Below are 20,292 nucleotides of genomic sequence, written 5' to 3' on the forward strand. Positions count from 1 at the left end.
ACCCAAAGAAGTCAGCAGAGGGCAGAACTTGAGTTTCAGATAGTTGTGGGTGCTGGGAACTGAACCCTGGTACTCTGCAAAAGCACCAAGCACTCTCAACCACACCCATCTCTGCAGTCCCTTCATTCACAATCTCGGCAACTGTAGTAAGGTGGATTTGTACATCACATCACTTGGCATCTCAGTTCCCTGACCTATAGAGTATGGCAAACGATGCCCTTATCTCCACTGTGCACACACGAGAGTGTGTGTGTGTGCAAGTGCACTTCCTAGAGCAGTTCCCAAATTGGAAGTGACTCTGTTACTGAAAGCTGAGTGGGCTTGTGGGCACTACAGAGGCACAGCCCCAGATGTCCCTGTCCCCTTGTGGTGTTGGTTGATGGCTACAGAGAAATGGCAGGCTCCTGGATCGGGACTTGGGGCTCAGGGACAGGGAGAAAGGCATTACTGGAGTGCCTGCCTGCTCTTCGAACAAAATCATCATCCACCCCTCCCGCCTCCACCCAGTCTTGGGCAGAGCCACCCCACCCCCTCCCCACCACAGGAAGGACAACCCAAAATGCTGTGGCAACACACCCTTCACCCACTTCCCCCCTGCCGGGATCACTGGCCAGTAATTACCTAGCGAACTAAAGAATCTACCAGGACCCCAGTCAGGTACCAGATATAATTGGTCCCTAATTAGAAAAAGTTGTCAAACGGGAAAAATTATATCTGTTCTCCACTTCATCTCCTCCCCCCCTCAAGCCAAATCTGATTCCCCTCCCTTAGTGGACTGTCCTGCTGTGAGCCTGGGGGAAGGGAGGCTGGCAGAGGCCCTTGGTGGTCAGGATCACGTGACCCCGCCCTCGGAAGTGGCCTCTGTTCCCAGAAGACCCTTGCACTCGGCTGTTTACTCTGGGGCCATTTAGGAAACGGCACTGGACGAGGTTTTGACATTCACGTCTGCAGCTCTGGGCAGACGCCCAGGCCTGTGTCCAGAAATCGCTTAGAAGTGATTGCTGAGCTACAAGGCCGACCAGACCTGAGATCGCTGACTTTGGCTCGGGAAATTTGGAGTTAAGGAAAAGCCACAGGGCTGGGGATGCAGCTCAGCTGGCGGAGTGTTTGTCCAGCGTTCAGGAAGCTGCGGGTTCAACCCCCAGCGCTTCAGAAACAGAGGTGTTGTGCACATCTGCAGTTCCCGCACTCGGGACGGAATCAGGAGGATCGGGAGCACAAGGACATCCTCTTCTTATAGAATTTAAGGTCAAACTGAGCTACAGAAGATGAGGTGGGGGGCAGAGACAAGGACAGGGTGGGCTAAACCATTGGGGGTGCATGGAGAAGCAGTCAGCACTGAGGCTGGCGGCTCTGGGAGGCTGAAAAGCAGGTTTCCCCCACACACACACCCACGTGCCACACTTGGATGTGTGGGCTTCACCTGCTGCGCACAGGGCGGTCAGCTAGCTAAGGAAAGCGTCACTCCCAGCCACACTAAGAACTGAGGGCTGCAGGGCCGGGCCTCCAGGGCCTCGGTGACCCAATGGGCTCCTAGCAGACAGAGAAGACAAGGGGGCCTGGGAGCCTATGAAGCCATGCTCTGTCTTTGTCACATCCAGCAGACACCATCCTCAATGGGCTTCAAACTCTGGTTGACCAGCAATCCGTCACGGAGTAGAGAGGCTGGAAGAGCAGGAAGCGCTTGGGCAGGGAAGACCAGAGTCCTGTGAATTACACAGATCACACCTGAGACACGGGCTGCAGACAGCAGCTGCCCAGGGGTGTGTGGGGAGGGAGTTGATGGCTGTGATTGCTGGTGGTTATAGGTGAGATAAAATGTTCTACTGCTGCCTGGAGATGGATCAAGGAAAGGAAAAGCCCCCGAGTGTGACACCTGCCTCCTAAGTGCCTTCTTTGTACAAGCTGGGCCTCACCATCCAGCATGGCACAAGCTGCTCCGCCTCCTGCCAAGAGGACAAGCAGGCGAGCTCTGTGCCAACCACTGGGTCCGGGTTCAGTAACAGGGGAAGGTATGCTGGATGTCCTGATAAGAAGCTCATTAAACCTGGCAGTGGTGGCACACGCCTTTAATCGCAGCACTAGGGAGGCAGAGGCAAGCAGAACTTCGTGAGCTCAAGACCCGCCTGGTCTACAGAGTGGGCTCCAAGGCAGCCAGGACTACACAGAGAGACCCTGTCTTAGGGCAGGGCTGGGATGTTGCACAGTTGGAAAACCTTTGCCCAGCATGTACGAGTCTCCCTTACATCCCAGCACCACATCCTGCAGGTGTTGTGGCCCAAGCCTGTGACGCCAGCACTTAGAGGTGAGGCTGAGGAGACGACTCACTGGGTAAAGGCTTGTCAAACAAGCCTCCAGACCAGACTTTGGAACCCACGAGTGGACACAGAAGCTTGATAACTGTGCCAGAGAGGCCGAGGGAGCCCTCAGGACACCTAGCAGATCTTGTGCTCCGGCTTCAACTGAGAGATATCAGGAGGGGGAGGAGCAATAAGACACCTGCCTCCAACTTCAGGTCTCCACACATGCACACGTGTAATCTACGCATGTGCATGAACACATGCCCACACCCCACACAAACACTTGTGTGCATGCGTACGATCGTGCTTACGTGTGTGCGCACACACACACACATACACACACATACAGGCGCACGTGCGCGCGTGCGCGCACACACACACACACACACACTAGCAAAGAGAAAGCTGAGAATACAGTTTGGCATTAGCCTAGAAAATATGAGATCCTGTCTTAAAACAGAGCTACAAATTAATTTTATCTGTTATTTTCTTTTCACCCAGCACCCAAGGTGATCACTTTAAATTTTTTCTTATACACACACACACACACACACATGTGCATCTATATATCACATTGTTCATGCCTGGTACCTCTCTCTCTCTGTGTCTGTCTGTCTGTCTGTCTCTCTCTCTCTGTGTCCCTGTCTCTCTCCCTCTCCCTCCCTCCCTCTCTCTCTCTCTTTCTCTCTCTCTCTCTCTCTCTCTCTCTCTCACACACACACACACACACACAAACACACACCCTTCTGAAACTGGAGTTGTAGCTAATTGTGAATTGCCATGTGAGTGCTGGAAATGAAACCCAGGTCCTCTAGAAGAGCAGTCACTGCACAGGGCCATCTTGCCAGGGCTCTGGATGCCCACAGGGTGTCTGTTCTTGCATTCTGCAGATACCTTAGAATGCCAGCAGCTAATAGCCGAGCAGAAATGTTGCCCAGTATGCATCTTCCATCTCAGGTAAAGGCACACACCAAAGTAACCCAGCCCCATTAGAGACTGGTCAGGAGAGTGGGCTGCTCTCCACAAGTGGCTACAGACTCTGAATGAGGACAATTATCTGAGAGAGGTGAATGAGAAAAGGGGCACCATCATCACAGAGAAGGACGCTGTCAACACAGAGAAGGTCACTGTCATCACAGAGAAAAACACTGTCATCACAGAGAAGATCACTGTCATCACAGAGATCACAGTCATCACAGAGAAGATCACTGGCATCACAGAGAAGGTCACTGTCATCACCGAGAAGATCACTGTCATCACAGAGGTCACTGTCATTACAGAGAAGATCACTGTCATCACAGAGAAGATCACTGTCATCACAGAGAAGATCACTGTCATCACAGAAAAGGTCACTGTCATCACAGAGAAGATCACTGGCATCACAGAGAAGATCACTGGCATCACAGAGGACACTGGCATCACAGAGGACACTGGCATCACAGAGACAGTCACTGTCATCACAAGGATCACTGTTATCACAGAGAAGATCACTGTCATCACAGAGAAGATCACTGTCATCACAGAGGGCACTGTCATCACAGAGGACACTGTCATCACAGAGAACGTCACTGTCATCACAGAGAAGATCACTGTCATCACAGAGAAGATCACTGTCATCACAGAGAAGGTCACTGTCATCACAGAGAAGATCACTGTCATCACAGAAGTCACTGTCATCACAGAAATCACTGTCATCACAGAGAAGATCACTGTCATCACAGAGATCACTGTCATCACAGAGAAGATCACTGTCATCACAGAGAAGGTCACTGTCATCACAGAGAAGATCACTGTCATCACAGGGAAGATCACTGTCATCACAGAGGACACTGTCATCACAGAGAAGGTCACTGTCATCACAGAGAAGGTCACTGTCCTCACAGAGAAGGTCACTGTCATCACAGAGATCACTTTCATCACAGAGAAGATCACTGTCACCACAGAGAAGATCACTGTCATCACAGAAGTCACTGTCATCACAGAAATCACTGTCATCACAGAGAAGATCACTGTCATCACAGGGAAGATCACTGTCATCACAGAGGACACTGTCATCACAGAGAAGGTCACTGTCATCACAGAGAAGATCACTGTCATCACAGAGAAGATCACTGTCATCACAGAGAAGATCACTGTCATCACAGAGATCACTGTCATCACACAGATGATCTCTGTCATCACACAGATGATCTCTGTCATCCCAGAGAAGATCACTGTCATCACAGAGATCACTGTCATCACAGAGAAGATCACTGTCATCACAAAGAAGATCACTTTCATCACAGAGAAGGTCATTGTCATCTCAGAGATCACTGTCATCACAGAGAAGATCACTGTCATCACAGAGAAGATCACTGTCATCACAGAGGTCACTGTCATCACAGAGGTCACTGTCATCACAGAGAAGATCTCTTTCATCACAGAGAAGATCACTGTCATCACAGAGAAGATCACTGTCATCACAGAGATCACTGTCATCACAGAGAAGATCACTGTCATCACAGAGAAGATCACTGTCATCACAGAGAAGATCACTGTCATCACAGAGATCACTGTCATCACACAGATGATCTCTGTCATCACACAGATGATCTCTGTCATCCCAGAGAAGATCACTGTCATCACAGAAGTCACTGTCATCACAGAGATCACTGTCATCACAGAGAAGATCACTGTCATCACAGAGATCACTGTCATCACAGAGAAGGTCACTGTCATCACAGAGAAGATCACTGTCATCACAGAGAAGATCACTGTCATCACAGAAAAGATCACTTTCATCACAGAGAAGGTCACTGTCATCACAGAGAAGGTCACTGTCATCACAGATATCACTGTCATCACAGAGAAGGTCACTGTCATCACAGAGAAGATTACTGTCATCACAGAAAATATCACTGTCATCACAGAGATCACTGTCATCACAGAGGTCAGTGTCCTCACAGAGAAGGTCACTGTCATCTCAGAGAAGATCACTGTCATCACAGAGAAGATCACTTTCATCACAGAGAAGATCACTGTCATCACAGAGAAGATCACTGTCAGCACAGAGAAGGTCACTGTCATCACAGAGAAGATCACTGTCATCACAGAAGTCACTGTCATCACAGAGATCACTGTCATCACAGAGAAGATCACTGTCATCACAGAGATCACTGTCATCACAGAGAAGGTCACTGTCATCACAGAGAAGATCACTGTCATCACAGAGAAGATCACTGTCATCACAGAAAAGATCACTTTCATCACAGAGAAGATCACTGTCATCACAGAGAAGATCACTGTCATCACAGAAAAGATCACTTTCATCACAGAGAAGATCACTGTCATCACAGAGAAGATCACTGTCATCACAGAGGACACTGTCATCACAGAGATGATCACTGTCATCACAGAGATCACTATCATCATAGAGAAGGTCACTGTCATCACAGAGAAGGTCACTGTCATCACAGAGAAGATCACTGTCATCACAGAGGACACTGTCATCACAGAGAAGGTCACTGTCATCACAGAGAAGATCACCGTCATCACAGAGAAGGTCACTGAAATCACATAGAAGATCACTGTCATCACAGAGAAGATCACTGTCATCACAAAGAAGATCACTTTCATCACAGAGAAGGTCATTGTCATCTCAGAGATCACTGTCATCACAGAGAAGATCACTGTCATCACAGAGAAGATCACTGTCATCACAGAGGTCACTGTCATCACAGAGGTCACTGTCATCACAGAGAAGATCTCTTTCATCACAGAGAAGATCACTGTCATCACAGAGAAGATCACTGTCATCACAGAGATCACTGTCATCACAGAGAAGATCACTGTCATCACAGAGAAGATCACTGTCATCACAGAGGTCACTGTCATCACAGAGATCACTGTCATCACAGAGAAGATCACTGTCATCACAGAGAAGGTCACTGTTATCACTGAGATCACTGTCATCACAGAGAAGGTCACTGTCATCACAGAGAAGGTCACTGTCATCACAGAAAAGATCACTGTCATCACAGAAAAGATCACTGTCATCACAGAGAAAATCGCTGTCATCACAGAGAAGGTCACTGTCATCTCAGAGAAGATCACTGTCATCACAGAGAAGATAACTGTCATCACAGAGAAGATCACTGTCATCACAGAGAAGATCACTGTCATCACAGAGAAGGTCACTGTCATCACAGAGAAGATCACTGTCATCACAGAAGTCACTGTCATCACAGAAATCACTGTCATCACAGAGAAGATCACTGTCATCACAGAGATCACTGTCATCACAGAGAAGATCACCGTCATCACAGAGAAGGTCACTGTCATCACAGAGAAGATCACTGTCATCACAGGGAAGATCACTGTCATCACAGAGGACACTGTCATCACAGAGAAGGTCACTGTCATCACAGAGAAGGTCACTGTCCTCACAGAGAAGGTCACTGTCATCACAGAGATCACTTTCATCACAGAGAAGATCACTGTCATCACAGAGAAGATCACTTTCATCACAGAGAAGATCACTGTCATCACAGGGAAGATCACTGTCATCACAGAGGACACTGTCATCACAGAGATGATCACTGTCATCACAGAGATCACTATCATCATAGAGAAGGTCACTGTCATCACAGAGAAGGTCACTGTCATCACAGAGAAGATCACTGTCATCACAGAAAAGATCACTGTCATCACAGAGATCACTGTCATCACAGAGAAGATCGCTGTCATCACAGAGAAGATCACTGTCATCACAGAGGACACTGTCATCACAGAGAAGGTCACTGTCATCACAGAGAAGGTCACTGTCCTCACAGAGAAGGTCACTGTCATCACAGAGAAGGTCACTGTCATCACAGAGGGCACTGTCATCACAGAGATCACTGTCATCACAGAGAAGGTCACTGTCATCACAGAGAAGATCACCGTCATCACAGAGAAGGTCACTGTCATCACATAGAAGATCACCGTCATCACAGAGAAGATCACTTGTTTGGGAAGTCTTATGCTAATAAAGCACTGTCTGGCCAATAGGAATCTAGATATGTGGGGCTAGGAATCCAGGAGGATTCTGGGTAGGAGAAACACAGGAGAGTCAACATGTAACCGCCATGGGGGTAGGAGCCCAGAACTATTCTCCGGTAAGAGACATACTTTGATTAACAATTATGGGGTAATTACTTAAAGCAGAGCTAGCCAGTAAGAGACAAGCAAGGCCAACAGCTTCATAATGAATATAGCCTCTTGTGTGTTTATTTGGGATTGAAGCGGCTCTGGAACCAGGCTGGTGGGAAGGCTCCTCTCAAGGAAAGCTTCTCTTAACATAATGGTGATCAGGAGTGGGATCATGAATTTCCACGCAGAATGTCAAAAGCTTTAAAGGAATTTTAGAAACAGAAGAACGAAGAGAAGCACAGATTTTTGGTAGCAGCATTTTTCTCAGGTGTGCTCTGTTTTGCTAGCGACAAGCCAAGATTCAGGCGGCTCACTTACTGGAGTCTTCCTGACTCGGCATAAAAAGAAAAAGAAAAAGAAAAAGAAAAAGAAAACCAACAAGGTTGTTTCAAGAGACTCTGCTAACGATTGAAAGGGGTGTACGTACAGCTGGAAGTGGCAGCTTTTGCTGGATGTCAGCATGGACTGAGGCGGTAAGCTGGAGTCACGCTTACGCCCGCCATCTTGATGGAAAAACCGGCAGTTTAAAACAGCCGCGGTTTTACAGATAAGACACGTGGCCAGAAAAACATAAAGATTTACAGTAAAGTCAGACTTGGATGAACAAAACCTCTAAAGGTTTACAGTGTGTTTAAAAATATACGTGAGATTGAGAGAGAAAATGAAACGGCAAAGTGGTAAATAAATGCAAAAGCCGGCTGTGGTGGCGCACACCGGTAGGACTTGCCCCAGAGGCAGAGGCAGGCAGGTTTCCGAAGAGAAACCCTGTCTCAGAGAAAAATAAACAAAAGTGAAAGAAATAGAGTAATAATAATAATAGATAAATAAATAAGCCACACAAAGATGGAAAATACACAGAGAGTCTGGATACTGTACACTATTGTGTTTTTCAGTTTTATAATTGCTCAGGAAGGAACAGCTGCTAAAGTACACTTGATTATAAATGCTGCTAAATTAATTCAACTTATATCTTTTGAAAATGCCTTGACTTCAAAATTTAAGTATAAGGATATGTTACTCGGAAAAGGAGATTTTATTTATGTTTCTACAGAAAATGAAAAGCTGAGAATTCCTTCCAGGCTTCTGTGGTTTCACGAACCAAGACCCCCGGAAGCAGTGGACCAGGTGTTTCAACGACTGAGACAGCTAAGATGATACAGCTCTACAGACCATAAAAATAAGGACTTATACAGGCTTCTGGGTTTTGTCATGATCCCCATGGTATAAACAGTGCCCCCTTCCAGCAGGAAGCAGTTTGGAATGAGCAACGTCCCAATTCCCATCTTGTTTATAAATCTTTGTTTTCATTTAAATGGGATTGTGTATAATTGGCTAGTGATCACAGCCAATCTTTTTTAATGGTAAAAAAGGGGAATTATGGTATGGGTATTGTTTTTCATTTATTGATACAAATTCAAGGTCAATTTTGTGATGTTTATATTTCTCCTCTTGATTAAGTATTGTGCTTATACTGATCTTTTAAAACGTAATGCATAATTGAATACAGACTATAGATAGTTACTTATAATAGAATTTATAGTTAGGTAAGTTAGGTTTTCTAGATATACAGAAATATATTTGAGATAGATAAACAGTCTTCAAACCTCTCAAAGACCTTCAGAAAATGGCATTTAATATGGTTTAGGGTTTTTCTTGACAATGAGAAATGTCTGCTCCTAGCAGCACCAATTACGTCTGAGAGGAAGATGGGCATCGAAGAAACTTGTTATGGAGTTTGCTTTCAACATGGCAAGATTAGGCATTTGGGCAAGAAACTGCTCTTGCCTAGACTGTTTGACTGTTGCTGTATAAACTGGACAGGCAGGACCCACAGGAAAGTGACTACTGAACTCAGTCTTACAGGGTTCCTGCTTCATGAAAGAGTCTACGAGATTTTCTACAGGACAAAGAAAAGTGAATAACAGACTGCCAATGCAGATGGACAGTTTGAAATTTCCTGCTTTGCTGAGAAGTGTTCCAGACACACTGTGGCCTATGGGCTGAGATGGATGCCCAGAGGAACTTCGGGTGACTGTCCAGATAGCAATATGTCTCTGTCAATCCTAGTGTTTATATATTATCCTTCTGTGGTCTTTGATGGAGTTGAAGACAGATAGTTATAATTATAGTTTTCCTTAGTTATGATAAAAGATAAGTTACATATAGGACTTTGGACTCACAAGGATGGTATGGATGATATTTTCTTTAAATCTTGCTAAAATATTGTAACTGTGTTCTTACTTGATAACTGGTCTGTTATATACAATTTGACTGTGTTAAAGTTAAGACCTTTCTTTTTGTTTAAACAGAAAAGAGGAGATGTTGGGGAAGTCTTATGCTAATAAAGCACTGTCTGGCCAATAGGAATCTAGATAGGTGGGGCTAGGAATCCAGGAGGATTCTGGGTAGGAGAAACACAGGAGAGTCAACATGTAACCGCCATGGGGGTAGGAGCCCAGAACTATTCTCCGGTAAGAGACATACTTAGATTAACAATTATGGGGTAATTACTTAAAGCAGAGCTAGCCAGTAAGAGACAATCAAGGCCAACAGCTTCATAATGAATATAGCCTCTTGTGTGTTTATTTGGGATTGAAGCGGCTCTGGAACCAGGCTGGCGGGAAGGCTCCTCTCAAGGAAAGCTTCTCTTAACAATCACTGTCATCACAGAGAAGATCACTTTCATCACAGAGAAGATCACTGTCATCACAGAGATCACTATCATCACAGAGAAGGTCACTGTCATCACAGAGAAGATCACTGTCATCACAGAGAAGATCACTGTCATCACAGAGAAGGTCACTGTCATCACAGAGAAGATCACTGTCATCACAGAAAAGATCATTGTCATCACAGAGATCACTGTCATCACAGAGAAGATCACTGTCATCACAGAGGACACTGTCATCACAGAGGACACTGTCATCACAGAGAAGGTCACTGTCATCACAGAGATCACTGTCATCACAGAGAAGATCACTGTCATCACAGAGGTCACTGTCATCACAGAGAAGATCACTGTCATCACAGAGAAGGTCACTGTCATCACAGAGAAGGTCACTGTCATCACAGAGATCACTGTCATCACAGAGAAGGTCACTGTCATCACAGAGAAGGTCACTGTCATCACAGAAAAGATCACTGTCATCACAGAGATCACTGTCATCACAGAGAAGGTCAGTGTCATTACAGAGAAGGTCACTGTCACCACAGAGAAGTTCACCGTCATCACAGAGAAGCAGCAAGAGCTGAGTGCTGGGAGCTGCATCTGGCTCCTGTGAGAACCAAGCTTTTCCCCCATTGTCACGGCAGGTCTTGGGGTCCCACAGTGTAGGCCCCCCACATAACTGGATGTGTGAGCTTAAGTGAGTTACTCAAGCTCTTCCGGGTACCTATTTACTCACCAATCACAGGAAAATACCCAATGGTTTCCCTATAGCAAGTTTAGAGAATGGGGTGTGAACTTGGATTCCATGGTGAATCCAGAGTGGGGTGTGGTAGCCAAAGGGCACTTTCCCACAGGCGCTTGGCAGAGTATGCTGTGGGCGGGGGAGAGCCTCAGATGACCCCAGTGGCCAAGATCACTGCGGGGAGGTGAGAAGGATGCGCAGGTCCCCGATCCCAAGCCTGGGAGGGTCACAAGAGACCGTGGGGCACTCCCTCTCCATTCCCTGTTGTCCTTCCTCCACCCAATGTGCTATTCCCACATTTTTCATTCCAGAAGCTTCGAGTGTGAGGGTCTTGTAGGTTTCTCCAAAGAGGGGACTAATTAAGCCTGAATTGACACAGCACTAATTAACTTCTTAATTACACGGAACCACATGATTAGAGGCACAGCAGACACTAATTGTTCATTAGAATGCCCTTCCCCCTCCCCTTTCCCAGGCCCTCTGCCCATGGAGGACAGAAGCCCTCCCCAGCCCAGGCCCACCCCAGAGCATCTCTGGGAATGGTCACACCATCCCAGTCTGCATCCAGGCGCCCTTCTAACAATGATGCAAATACACATGCCGCCCAGCTGATGGTGAAGGGGACACTCGGGAGTTCTTTATTATTTTTGCTTATGAGACAGATTCTCATGCAGCCCAGGCTGGCCTCAGGCCTCAAGTAGCCAAGGAGAATCTTGAACTCCCTCTGCTACTCCCCTCCACTAGTATCGCAGGTGTAGGCCAACATTCCCGGTTTATTTGAGGTTGGGGATCGAACCTAGGACCACTGAGCCACATGACCAGCTCCTCTTTTGTCTTTTCTTTCAAGAAGACAAGACTCATGTGTGTCAGACTGGTCATGAAATCAATATGTAGCCAAGAGTGAGCTTGTATTTCTGATCTTCCCATCTTCCTCTCCCAGGTGCGAGAACTATGGATATATGCCACCATCTCTGGCTCCACTCAGAGTTTTTTGTTTTGTTTTTTGTTCTTTTTGTTTTTAACTTCAAGGCAACTCAAAATGAATCAAACCAGACCTATAATTTTGACTCGGCCTCTCTCTGAACTAGCAACTCAAGACTCAAAAGACTGGCACTCATAGCTCGGCGTGGTGGCACACACCTTTGATTCTAGCATTTGGGAAACAGAGGCAGGCAGATCTGGGAGTTCGAGGCCAGCCTGGTCTGCAGTAAGTTCCAAGACAGCCAGGGCTACACAGAGAAACCCTGTCTTGAAGAAAGAAAAAAGAATAGAACAGAAAAGACAAAGATCAGTACTCACCTATGCTGGTTAATTTGTATGTCAGCTTGACACAAGCTAGGGTCATCTGGGAAGAGGGAACTTCACCTGACAGAATGCCTGTGTCACAGCTGTCTGTGGGCAAGTCCGTGGGGACAGTTTCCTTACTACTGAATGAGGAGCAATGGTCCGCCCCACTGTGGGTGGTGCGGCCCCTGGGCAGGTAGTCCTGGATTGTACAAGAATTCAGCTGGGTGTGCTGGTGCACCCCTTTAATCCTAGCACTTGGGAGGCACAGACAGGTTGTTGTGAGTTCAAGGCCAGCCTGGTCTATGTAATAAGTTCTAAGCAAGCCAATCAGCCAGGGCAACACAGTGAGACCTTGTCTCAAAAAAAAAAAAAAAAAAAAAGGAAGAAAGAGAGAGAGAGAGAGAGAGAGAGAGAGAGAGAGAGAGAGAGAGAGAGAGAGAGTTAGCTGAACAATGTGTGCGAGAAACAGGCCAGTATGAAGCAGCACCGTCCTCCATGGCCTCTGCATCAGCTCCTGCCTCAGGTTCCTGCCCTGCCTGAGTCCCTGCCCTGACTTCCTTCAACACGAACTGTATTATATCCCTGGGATATTTCTCCAAGGTGTCACTCCTACTTCTGAGACTCAACCACCAGGTCTGTGACCCCCTCTAGGCCTGTTTAGACTCTTGGGTGGACCAATAGGGCTCCAGGCTTCCCAGCTCATACCACTACGAGCAGAAACGCTATTATTGGCCCTGAATCTTTCTTCTCCCAGACACCGGTGGCTCTGGTGCGACCGTCCACCTGGGTCAGTTCACAAAGGAGGCTTCTGGTGCAGGCAAGCTGCCTATAGCCCAACGCCTCCTCCCTCCTTGAGGCCCTCCCTGGCCACCCCAGCCTTAGGTGGGAGCCCCTGGTCTGCTTTCCACTGCCTGCTCGTTGGTGCCTATCCCACCCTGAAAAGCATTCTTTGCCAGGACACGACTTACTGGAGTTGTGCCAGACACCATGTGCTTCGCAACTATACACTCATTCGCCCCAACTTACAGGTGAGGAAACCGAGGCAAAGGCTGAGTAATAGCACATTGCTATGGACCTCGATGCAGAACCCAGGCAGTCCCAACAAGTGATGCTGTTAACCCAGACGATAGTCACATGACCGGTGGAGGCTGGAGGAGGCTGGAGGAGGCGGGATGCCCACAGGACACGAGCCTGTGGACTTTGTGGCAGCTCCAGGGATCCAATGCCCTCTTCTGGCCTCAAGCACAAGACACACATAGAGCAGAGACACATGCAGGAAAAGACATAGGCACAGAAAATAAAAGGAATGAATCCATAGATAAAGTGACTGTGTAACAGAGAGAGAATCCATAGATAAAGTGACTGTGTAAAAGAGAGAGGAAGAGGGGAGAGAGAAATGTGGGGAGAGGCAGTTGGTTGGGAGGGTGTGTTCCTGGATGAAAAACAGAGTAGGCGCTCACTGCATGCTCATATCTGAGAAGGCGATTTTGCTTCTACACAGAGCTTTGTGCGCTCGTGGGGGTATACGGAGCAAGCTGTGCATGGGCCACACGGGGAGCACGCCCAGGCTCTGGGGATCGATGTGCAGGGCCGAGGGGTGTCCCGTGGTCTGACTGTGGGCTGCATAGCCTGGGTTGGAGGCTGTGGCCAAGACCCTCATTCTAGATGGGGCTGCAGTTGAGGGGGCCTGGCTGGGCCCAGGGGGTATCCCTGGCTGTCAGTCCCATGGTGGGTGGGGGTGTCCCCGCCGGGGTGATTGAGCCTCTGCTCTCCCACCAGGCCTGCCAAAATACAGCAAGACAGGGTGTAATTACCAGCACTTACCGTGGCCATTACCCCCCTAGCTGCTGCGTGTGACACACGACCCGTCAGCTCAGCTTTTGCACCATTAAGGGGCCTCATTAGCATCCCGGCTCTGAAGCAAAATTACCCTCACTGCTCATTTCAAGATGTCATCAATTTTAATTTAGGGCCCAAAGATAGTACAATGGGAAGGCCCTCCCTGGCCTGCAGCACACAAAGTGAGCGAGTGGGGGAGGGGCCGGGAAGGGGAGCCAGGCCAAGGAGGGCATTCAGGGAGAGAGACAGGGGCAGGCAGAAGAAAAAAAGGCAGAGCCAAGGAAAAGTCTGTCCCCCGACAAAGAACACACCTAACCTGAGCCTCTGCTGGTATCCCCTTGAAAGGAGAGGGAGGTGGGGCAGTGATGTCAGGCGAGTTCAAAGCAGAGTTAGCTCCTCTTCGGTCCCCCTTCGGTTCCTAAAGCAGCCTGGGTGGCTATGGATCTCCACCACAGACGGGGAAACTGAGGCACAAACTGTCATGTAGCGAGCTCTGACAGAGGCCACCATGAAATGCCTGTCAGTTTGGCTTTGCTGCTCCCACCCAGATGCGTGGCCTCGTGGGGCAGTCCCTGTCAACACATCTGGAATATGAGTGCGCAGAGGCAGCCATGCCCTGGCCTCAGCTTGCCAGGCCCCATTGGGCCTCTGACCTTCAGGAGTCCCTGCACAACTGGAGTCCCATACCTAGGGTGTTCCCGTCCTCCTCCTACAGGGGGAGCACTCCTGTCAACCTGGTCCCTAGAGACTCAGCTCACTGTCAGCTCTGCCCCTTGCAGCTGTCATGTCTGTGTCCCCACTGTATCCCCAGCTTACTTGTCTGCCCTTTGTCCCTGTAAGGCTACCCAACTAGCACCAGTTGCCAGGGAGTGCACAGCCCAGTGTCCACGAACGACTGCGATTCCAAAATGACAATTTCAGCCCGTCTCCCACGGGACAAAGTGGCATGCCATGAAGGCTTGTTGAATGACAGTGTGACCGAAGACAGGGACAAATGTGTCTGTGCTCAAGTCTCCGCAGGACAGAGACCTCAGCTCCTCTTCACCAGCCTGCAGCCTCATGGGCACACTCCACACCCTGTAATAGTCTTGTGACAGTAAGAGCAGAAGTCACATTCGAGCTTCCCCTGGAGATGGAGGGTTCGTGGTCCAGATCGACTGGCTTAGGGAATGGATCGAGAGTGAAGTTTCCAGCCAGCTCTGCTCAGGCAAGATGTGGTCGTCCACGAGCCTCAGTTTCCCCAAGTGTAAAGGACATTCCTCTAGCCCCTGTGGGATGAGGCTTGCTGCAGCAGGAAGCAGGCTGCGAATGCAGGTTGGGGAACAGGACACTGCATCAGCCCACCTGCTGCAGCCCTCCTCCCCAGCCCCCACCCACCTGGTGAGAGGAGAGGGCCCTGTCGCTAAGCCCGTGACAGGGTCCTCATAGCAGCGAGCTCACAGGAGACAGATTGCTGCCTTAATCACTCTGGAAAAGAACCCCAAGCCGATATAATATTATAATTAATTAATTCACTAAAAAGGTATTAAATTTCTCTCCCCCCTGTGGATATTATCTGAATTCATTGACCTTTAGAAAAATCACCCTCTAATTGTAACCAGGTCCAGAAGCATTTGCGGCCCATCCCTTTTACATTAATAATATCTTCCAGGACCCAGCTCTGGCTGCTTAAATATTGTATAAATTCCACTGGCCCCCTCAGAAGAGAGAGAGCGAAGAAGGGATGAGTTCGGAGACACCAGGAGGGGGGGTGGGAGCAGGACCATGGGTCTGGAGACCCTGGGAGGTGGGGCAGGAGGGGCTTTTTCCAGCTGCCCCATGGCCAGCCGGGGCGCTCGGAGGGCAGGAGAGGGGTTAGGCTGTGAGGTGGGCAGGGGCAGGCGTTACTGAAGTCTGGAATGTGTCTCTGTGTGCAGCACAGTGTGTCTCATACCCTCTGCTTGCTAAAGGGCACAGAACAGCAAATGAAGAATCAGCCTTAAGAGAATGGTGGAGACGGTGGGGATGGAAACGCCTAGCAGGACCTTCTGAGGTCCCAGCTGTCCCTGTAGACGGCACGTAATCCAGAACCGGTAAACAGGGAAGAGGGAGCAGCTGGTGTGGACGGACAGACAGACAGACAGACAGACACAAGAACTGGAGCTGCGGGCCAGGGGTTGGGACGCTGGGCGTGTGTCCCATCTCTGCTCCACCAGCTCCTTCCCTGGGTTCCTCCCCCGTGGGACCCAAGGAAGCTATGGCTGCTGGGACCTCATTACTCCGGACTCTGTGCCCAAGGAAAGGGTCAGCAGGGCCATCTTTGCAGTCAGCCTCACAAGACTCCCCTTGCAGATGTCCCAATGGTTACCCACCATCTAAGGATGGAGAACAGCGCCCCCTATTTTACTGGGGAAAGTCATGACCCCAGGCCCGACTCCATTCCAGCCACAGGAGAGGGTCTTGCCAGTCAGTCTCAGATACCCATTTTCTGTGGTTTGAAGTGCTGGAGGCAGATTCTAGGTTGAAGCTACTGCAGCAGCCCCAGGCAGGAGGGAAGCCACCCAGGCGGTGTGGACGGACTGCTCTGACCGATGCTTGAACCTGTGCGCCCCCGTGTGGACAGAATCCCACTCACACCCTGGTCCTGCCTGACATGCCATCCTGACCCAACGCCCACAGAGCAGGTGGTGAACCGGAAGCTGCGAGCCTCGGTGACGGGGGGGGGGGGGGGGTAAGCTAGGTTGGCTATGAGGGGTTATATGAGGACGTAGAAGGCAGCTTCCCACATCACTCCCCAAGGCGATGAGAACACCAGATTCACTAACCACTGGAAGTGCTGGCCCCAGAGTCTGTGAACCCCACATCCCAGGCTCCAGTTGATCTCAGCCAGAGTTCAGGGGTTCACACTAGGGGTCTCAGAGGAAGGGCTTAGGGAAGGTAGGTTCCAGGCGATGGAACAGGACCCTGAAGTGGAAGGGGCTGTGGCCAGGCGCGCTCAGGCTGTACAAGGTCACCCACAGCTCCATCTGACCTTGACGCTAATCTCCCAGCTCTGCCAACCTCGCCCTCACCGTGGGCTGCCTTCCCTTCTCCACACGTTAATTGCTGATTTCATCTCTCGTTCTTCGAAGAGCAAATTGCCCTCTTCATCCTGGGAATTTTTTTTAAAAACTCTTTTAAATTAGGCTTCTTTGGCCTTTTAGAACCCTTGGAAGACAAAGCCATTTTGGTCCCTGGCAGAAGAGTTTTGAAAATCAAGGAACCAAGCAAAACCTACAAAGGCCCTGCTGGGGAATCAGGTTTGCTTCCCCATCCAGGGAAAGGGTCTAACACCCCAGAACCTGGAGCAAAGGTGTCCTGAAGCCCCGCTACTGGACAGTGCTGGAGAGAAAAGGAGGTGAGCCCATACCTCGGACTCCCAGCCAGGGTCCCGGTTCCCATCTATTTCCCACAGCCATGAGGATACAGCCTGAAGGTCTCCTCCAGACAGAGCGAGAATGTTGAGGGCCCCACTAGAAACCGGGCCAGCCAGAGCAACACACCTAGGGAAGCCTCTGAGAGCAGACCTGTCCTCATCCAACAGCAAGCACAGCTGTTGGGACCACAGCTGTTGGGACCAGTATGGCTGCAGCGCCACCTCGTGGCATCAGTGGGACACAATGTCCCCAGCCACACCTTATAAAGGTTGTTTCTCTCTCCTCCCTTGGAGTCAGAGCTGAATTCAGAAGCTCCTCCCGTCCCCCATGGAGCTCTTGAATTCTGGGCCCACTGGGCTGGTTCCGGCCTGTTGTAAACTGAGGCCACAGACACCGCAGAGCCAGGACAACATGATACAAAGCACAGTGTTTACTAAAGGCACAAAGTGGGGGCTCTGGGGGCGGGGTGCTCTCCACCCTGAACCCAGACTCCTGGCCACCCCACCCTCACACCACCAGGGGAGAGCTGTTAGCACCAAAGGGGGGTGGGTGCCCCACCTGTGGGGGAAGTATCAGGCTGGGGGACAGGCTGGAAACCAGGAAAGCAGGCCCGGGCACGCCCAGACCCGCTGCTGCCCCAGACGCACTTCTTACTCCTCCAAAACGTCCTTCCTGGAGGGGCTCAGGCTCGGAAGAGAGGGTCTCCCCTCCCGGGGTTTCTTCTTAGCCCTCATCCCCTCATCCTTGTTCTTCCCCACCACGATTCATATAGTACTGCCCCCAGAGGAGGGCGTTTCTAAGCCGCACGGGAGGGAGGGCTTCTCCAGCCCATCGGCTGCCAGGCAGGCACTAAGTCCAAACAGGGCCAATGGAAGGGAAGGATGGGCAGGGTAGGCGTCTACCTCACACCAAGTGCAGCCTGAAGGGTGGGAGGGCTCTGCCCTGTCCTCCCAGCCCCAGGCAGCCCCTGCTCCTTGGCACAGGGGCTACCAGGGTCACAGAACATCGCCCTCCTCCATGCTGAAGCTGCTCCTCCGGCTGCTGGCCTTGGAGGCCTCAGGGGACATGGTAGAAAAGAGGGGGTCGGAGGCCAGGGGTAGCAGGGAGTCATCTAGGAGCATTAAGTCCAGATCTTTCTTGGACAGGTTGGGGAATGGGGAGCCATGCTCTGTCCCCAGGGGATCGTGGTAGCCCGTGGGCCCCTCGTCACCCCCACCCCCAAAGCTCAAGCTGTGGCTGAAGTCCAGGTGGTGAAAAGGGGACTGGGCGGCGGGGGGGCGGCGGGGCCTGGGGAGGCAGAGTGGGCATCTGCTCAGGGTCAGGGACCTCGGGCCCCAGCATCAGAGCCTCCCCCCGGGCCATCTTCACTGGGGAGCTCCTGCTTCACCACCTGCTGGGCCAGCTCAGCCATGTTCACTCCAGAAGGGGAGGTGGTGGGGAGGCCGTGTACCCGAGCCTGCATCTCCAGCTCCTGTTGGGAGTGGACAGGGCGGTAAGACACCAGGCTAGCCCTCCTGTCCCCTCCCCTGTGACACTCAGGACCATCTCAGCTGAAGGAGGACAAAGCAGACGGCGGCAGGAGCCTGAGTCTAGACCAGGATCTCTCTCCGCGTCATGGCTTGTGGTCAGCGGCTTGTGGGGTCACCACAGAGCACCTTGGCCAGCTTTCTTTCAAAAGTTTAAATTGAAATAGACTTGTCTGGGCGATGTGGGGATGAAAATTATCAAAAGACATTGCATCCAGTAAGTTCCATCCACCGAAGTTCAGTTTTCACTTAGAGTGTCCGTGTGCTAGGTGGGAGCAATCAAAGGTTAAAACCTGTGGTCTAAGTCAGCCTCTCGAGAGCAGTGGTCTCAGCCTGTGGGTCGTAACCCCTTTGGCAAACATCCATCTCCAAAAATATTTACATTTCAATTCATAACACTAGCAAAATCACAGTTAGGAAGTAGTATTGAAAATAATTTTGTGGTTGGGGCACCACAACATGAGGAACTGTATTAAGGGTCGCAGCCTTAAGAAGGTTGAGAACCACTGGTCTGGGGGACCAGCCTTGGTGGCCCTCAATACAGCCAGGGACTGGAGTCACAGTTCCAGTGGGGGCTGACTCTCAGGCCCGTTCTTCAGTTTGCCCAGAGCCTGCTGGTCCTCAGCGCTGCCTTCTCCGTATACCTTCCAGACACCCAGGGCACGGCAGTCAGTTTCCTTGAGGTTAGGTGCAGGGCATACTAGGAATTGCCCAAGTATACGTGAGCAAAAGTGACTGTGGCACCTAAAGAGACTTACAGAACCAGGCATGGTGGCATGGACCTGTAACCCCAGCGCTTGGGAAACTGAGGCAGGAGGACTACAATTTCCAGGGCAGCCTGCTGTACAAAGAGAACTCCCATCTCTCAGAAAACAAAATTTGGTTTAAAGTGGGCAACACATGACTACCTGACTTTAGGGCGCTAGACCTGCCTGGTCCCCAGTGTGGACTGCAGGACGAGCGCGTCGGGAAAGGAGCCCGCTACTGTTTGCTGCTTAGGGGAGTGGGGTTCATGTCTCACCGAAGTGTCATATCTGGCAGACACGGCTTCACTCCCTGTGGGCCATTTCCGACCTCCCCCTTCAGATGTTGAAGCCCCGCCCCAGGCTTGGGACCCAGCCACCCAGGAGCCCAGTCAGGGCCAGACCTGGATGCGAAGCCAGAGCTGCTTGTTGGTCATCTCCAGGCGCCGAGAGTGGTTCTCCAGCTCCCGGGATCTCTGCAGGTCCTTCTGCATCCTCCGGATGTAATCCACAGAGGCCTTGAGGATGGTGCCTTTGTTCCAGCGCACGTCTCTGCGGCAGAGCAATGCGGAGTCAGAGGCGCACACCCAGAAGCAAGGCCAGCCCCGCTGACACTAGGCTAG

General features: G+C 50.3%; 1 protein-coding gene across 1 annotated transcript in view; it reads right to left on the reverse strand.

The window, feature by feature from the left end:
• Positions 1-17,815: 17,815 nt before the first annotated feature.
• Tfeb (transcription factor EB) overlaps positions 17,816-20,292 on the reverse strand; it is a 51,778-nt gene continuing 49,301 nt past the window's right edge. Inside the window, 4 exon segments of the mRNA XM_005072391.4 lie at positions 17,816-18,663; positions 18,665-18,753; positions 18,755-18,871; positions 20,074-20,221. Of these exon segments, the coding sequence (XP_005072448.2) occupies positions 18,396-18,663; positions 18,665-18,753; positions 18,755-18,871; positions 20,074-20,221 (622 nt within the window). The 3' untranslated portion in view covers positions 17,816-18,395.

Source organism: Mesocricetus auratus, unplaced genomic scaffold (assembly GCF_017639785.1).
Source record: "Mesocricetus auratus isolate SY011 unplaced genomic scaffold, BCM_Maur_2.0 Super-Scaffold_100021, whole genome shotgun sequence".
NCBI classification, from domain to species: domain Eukaryota; kingdom Metazoa; phylum Chordata; class Mammalia; order Rodentia; family Cricetidae; genus Mesocricetus; species Mesocricetus auratus.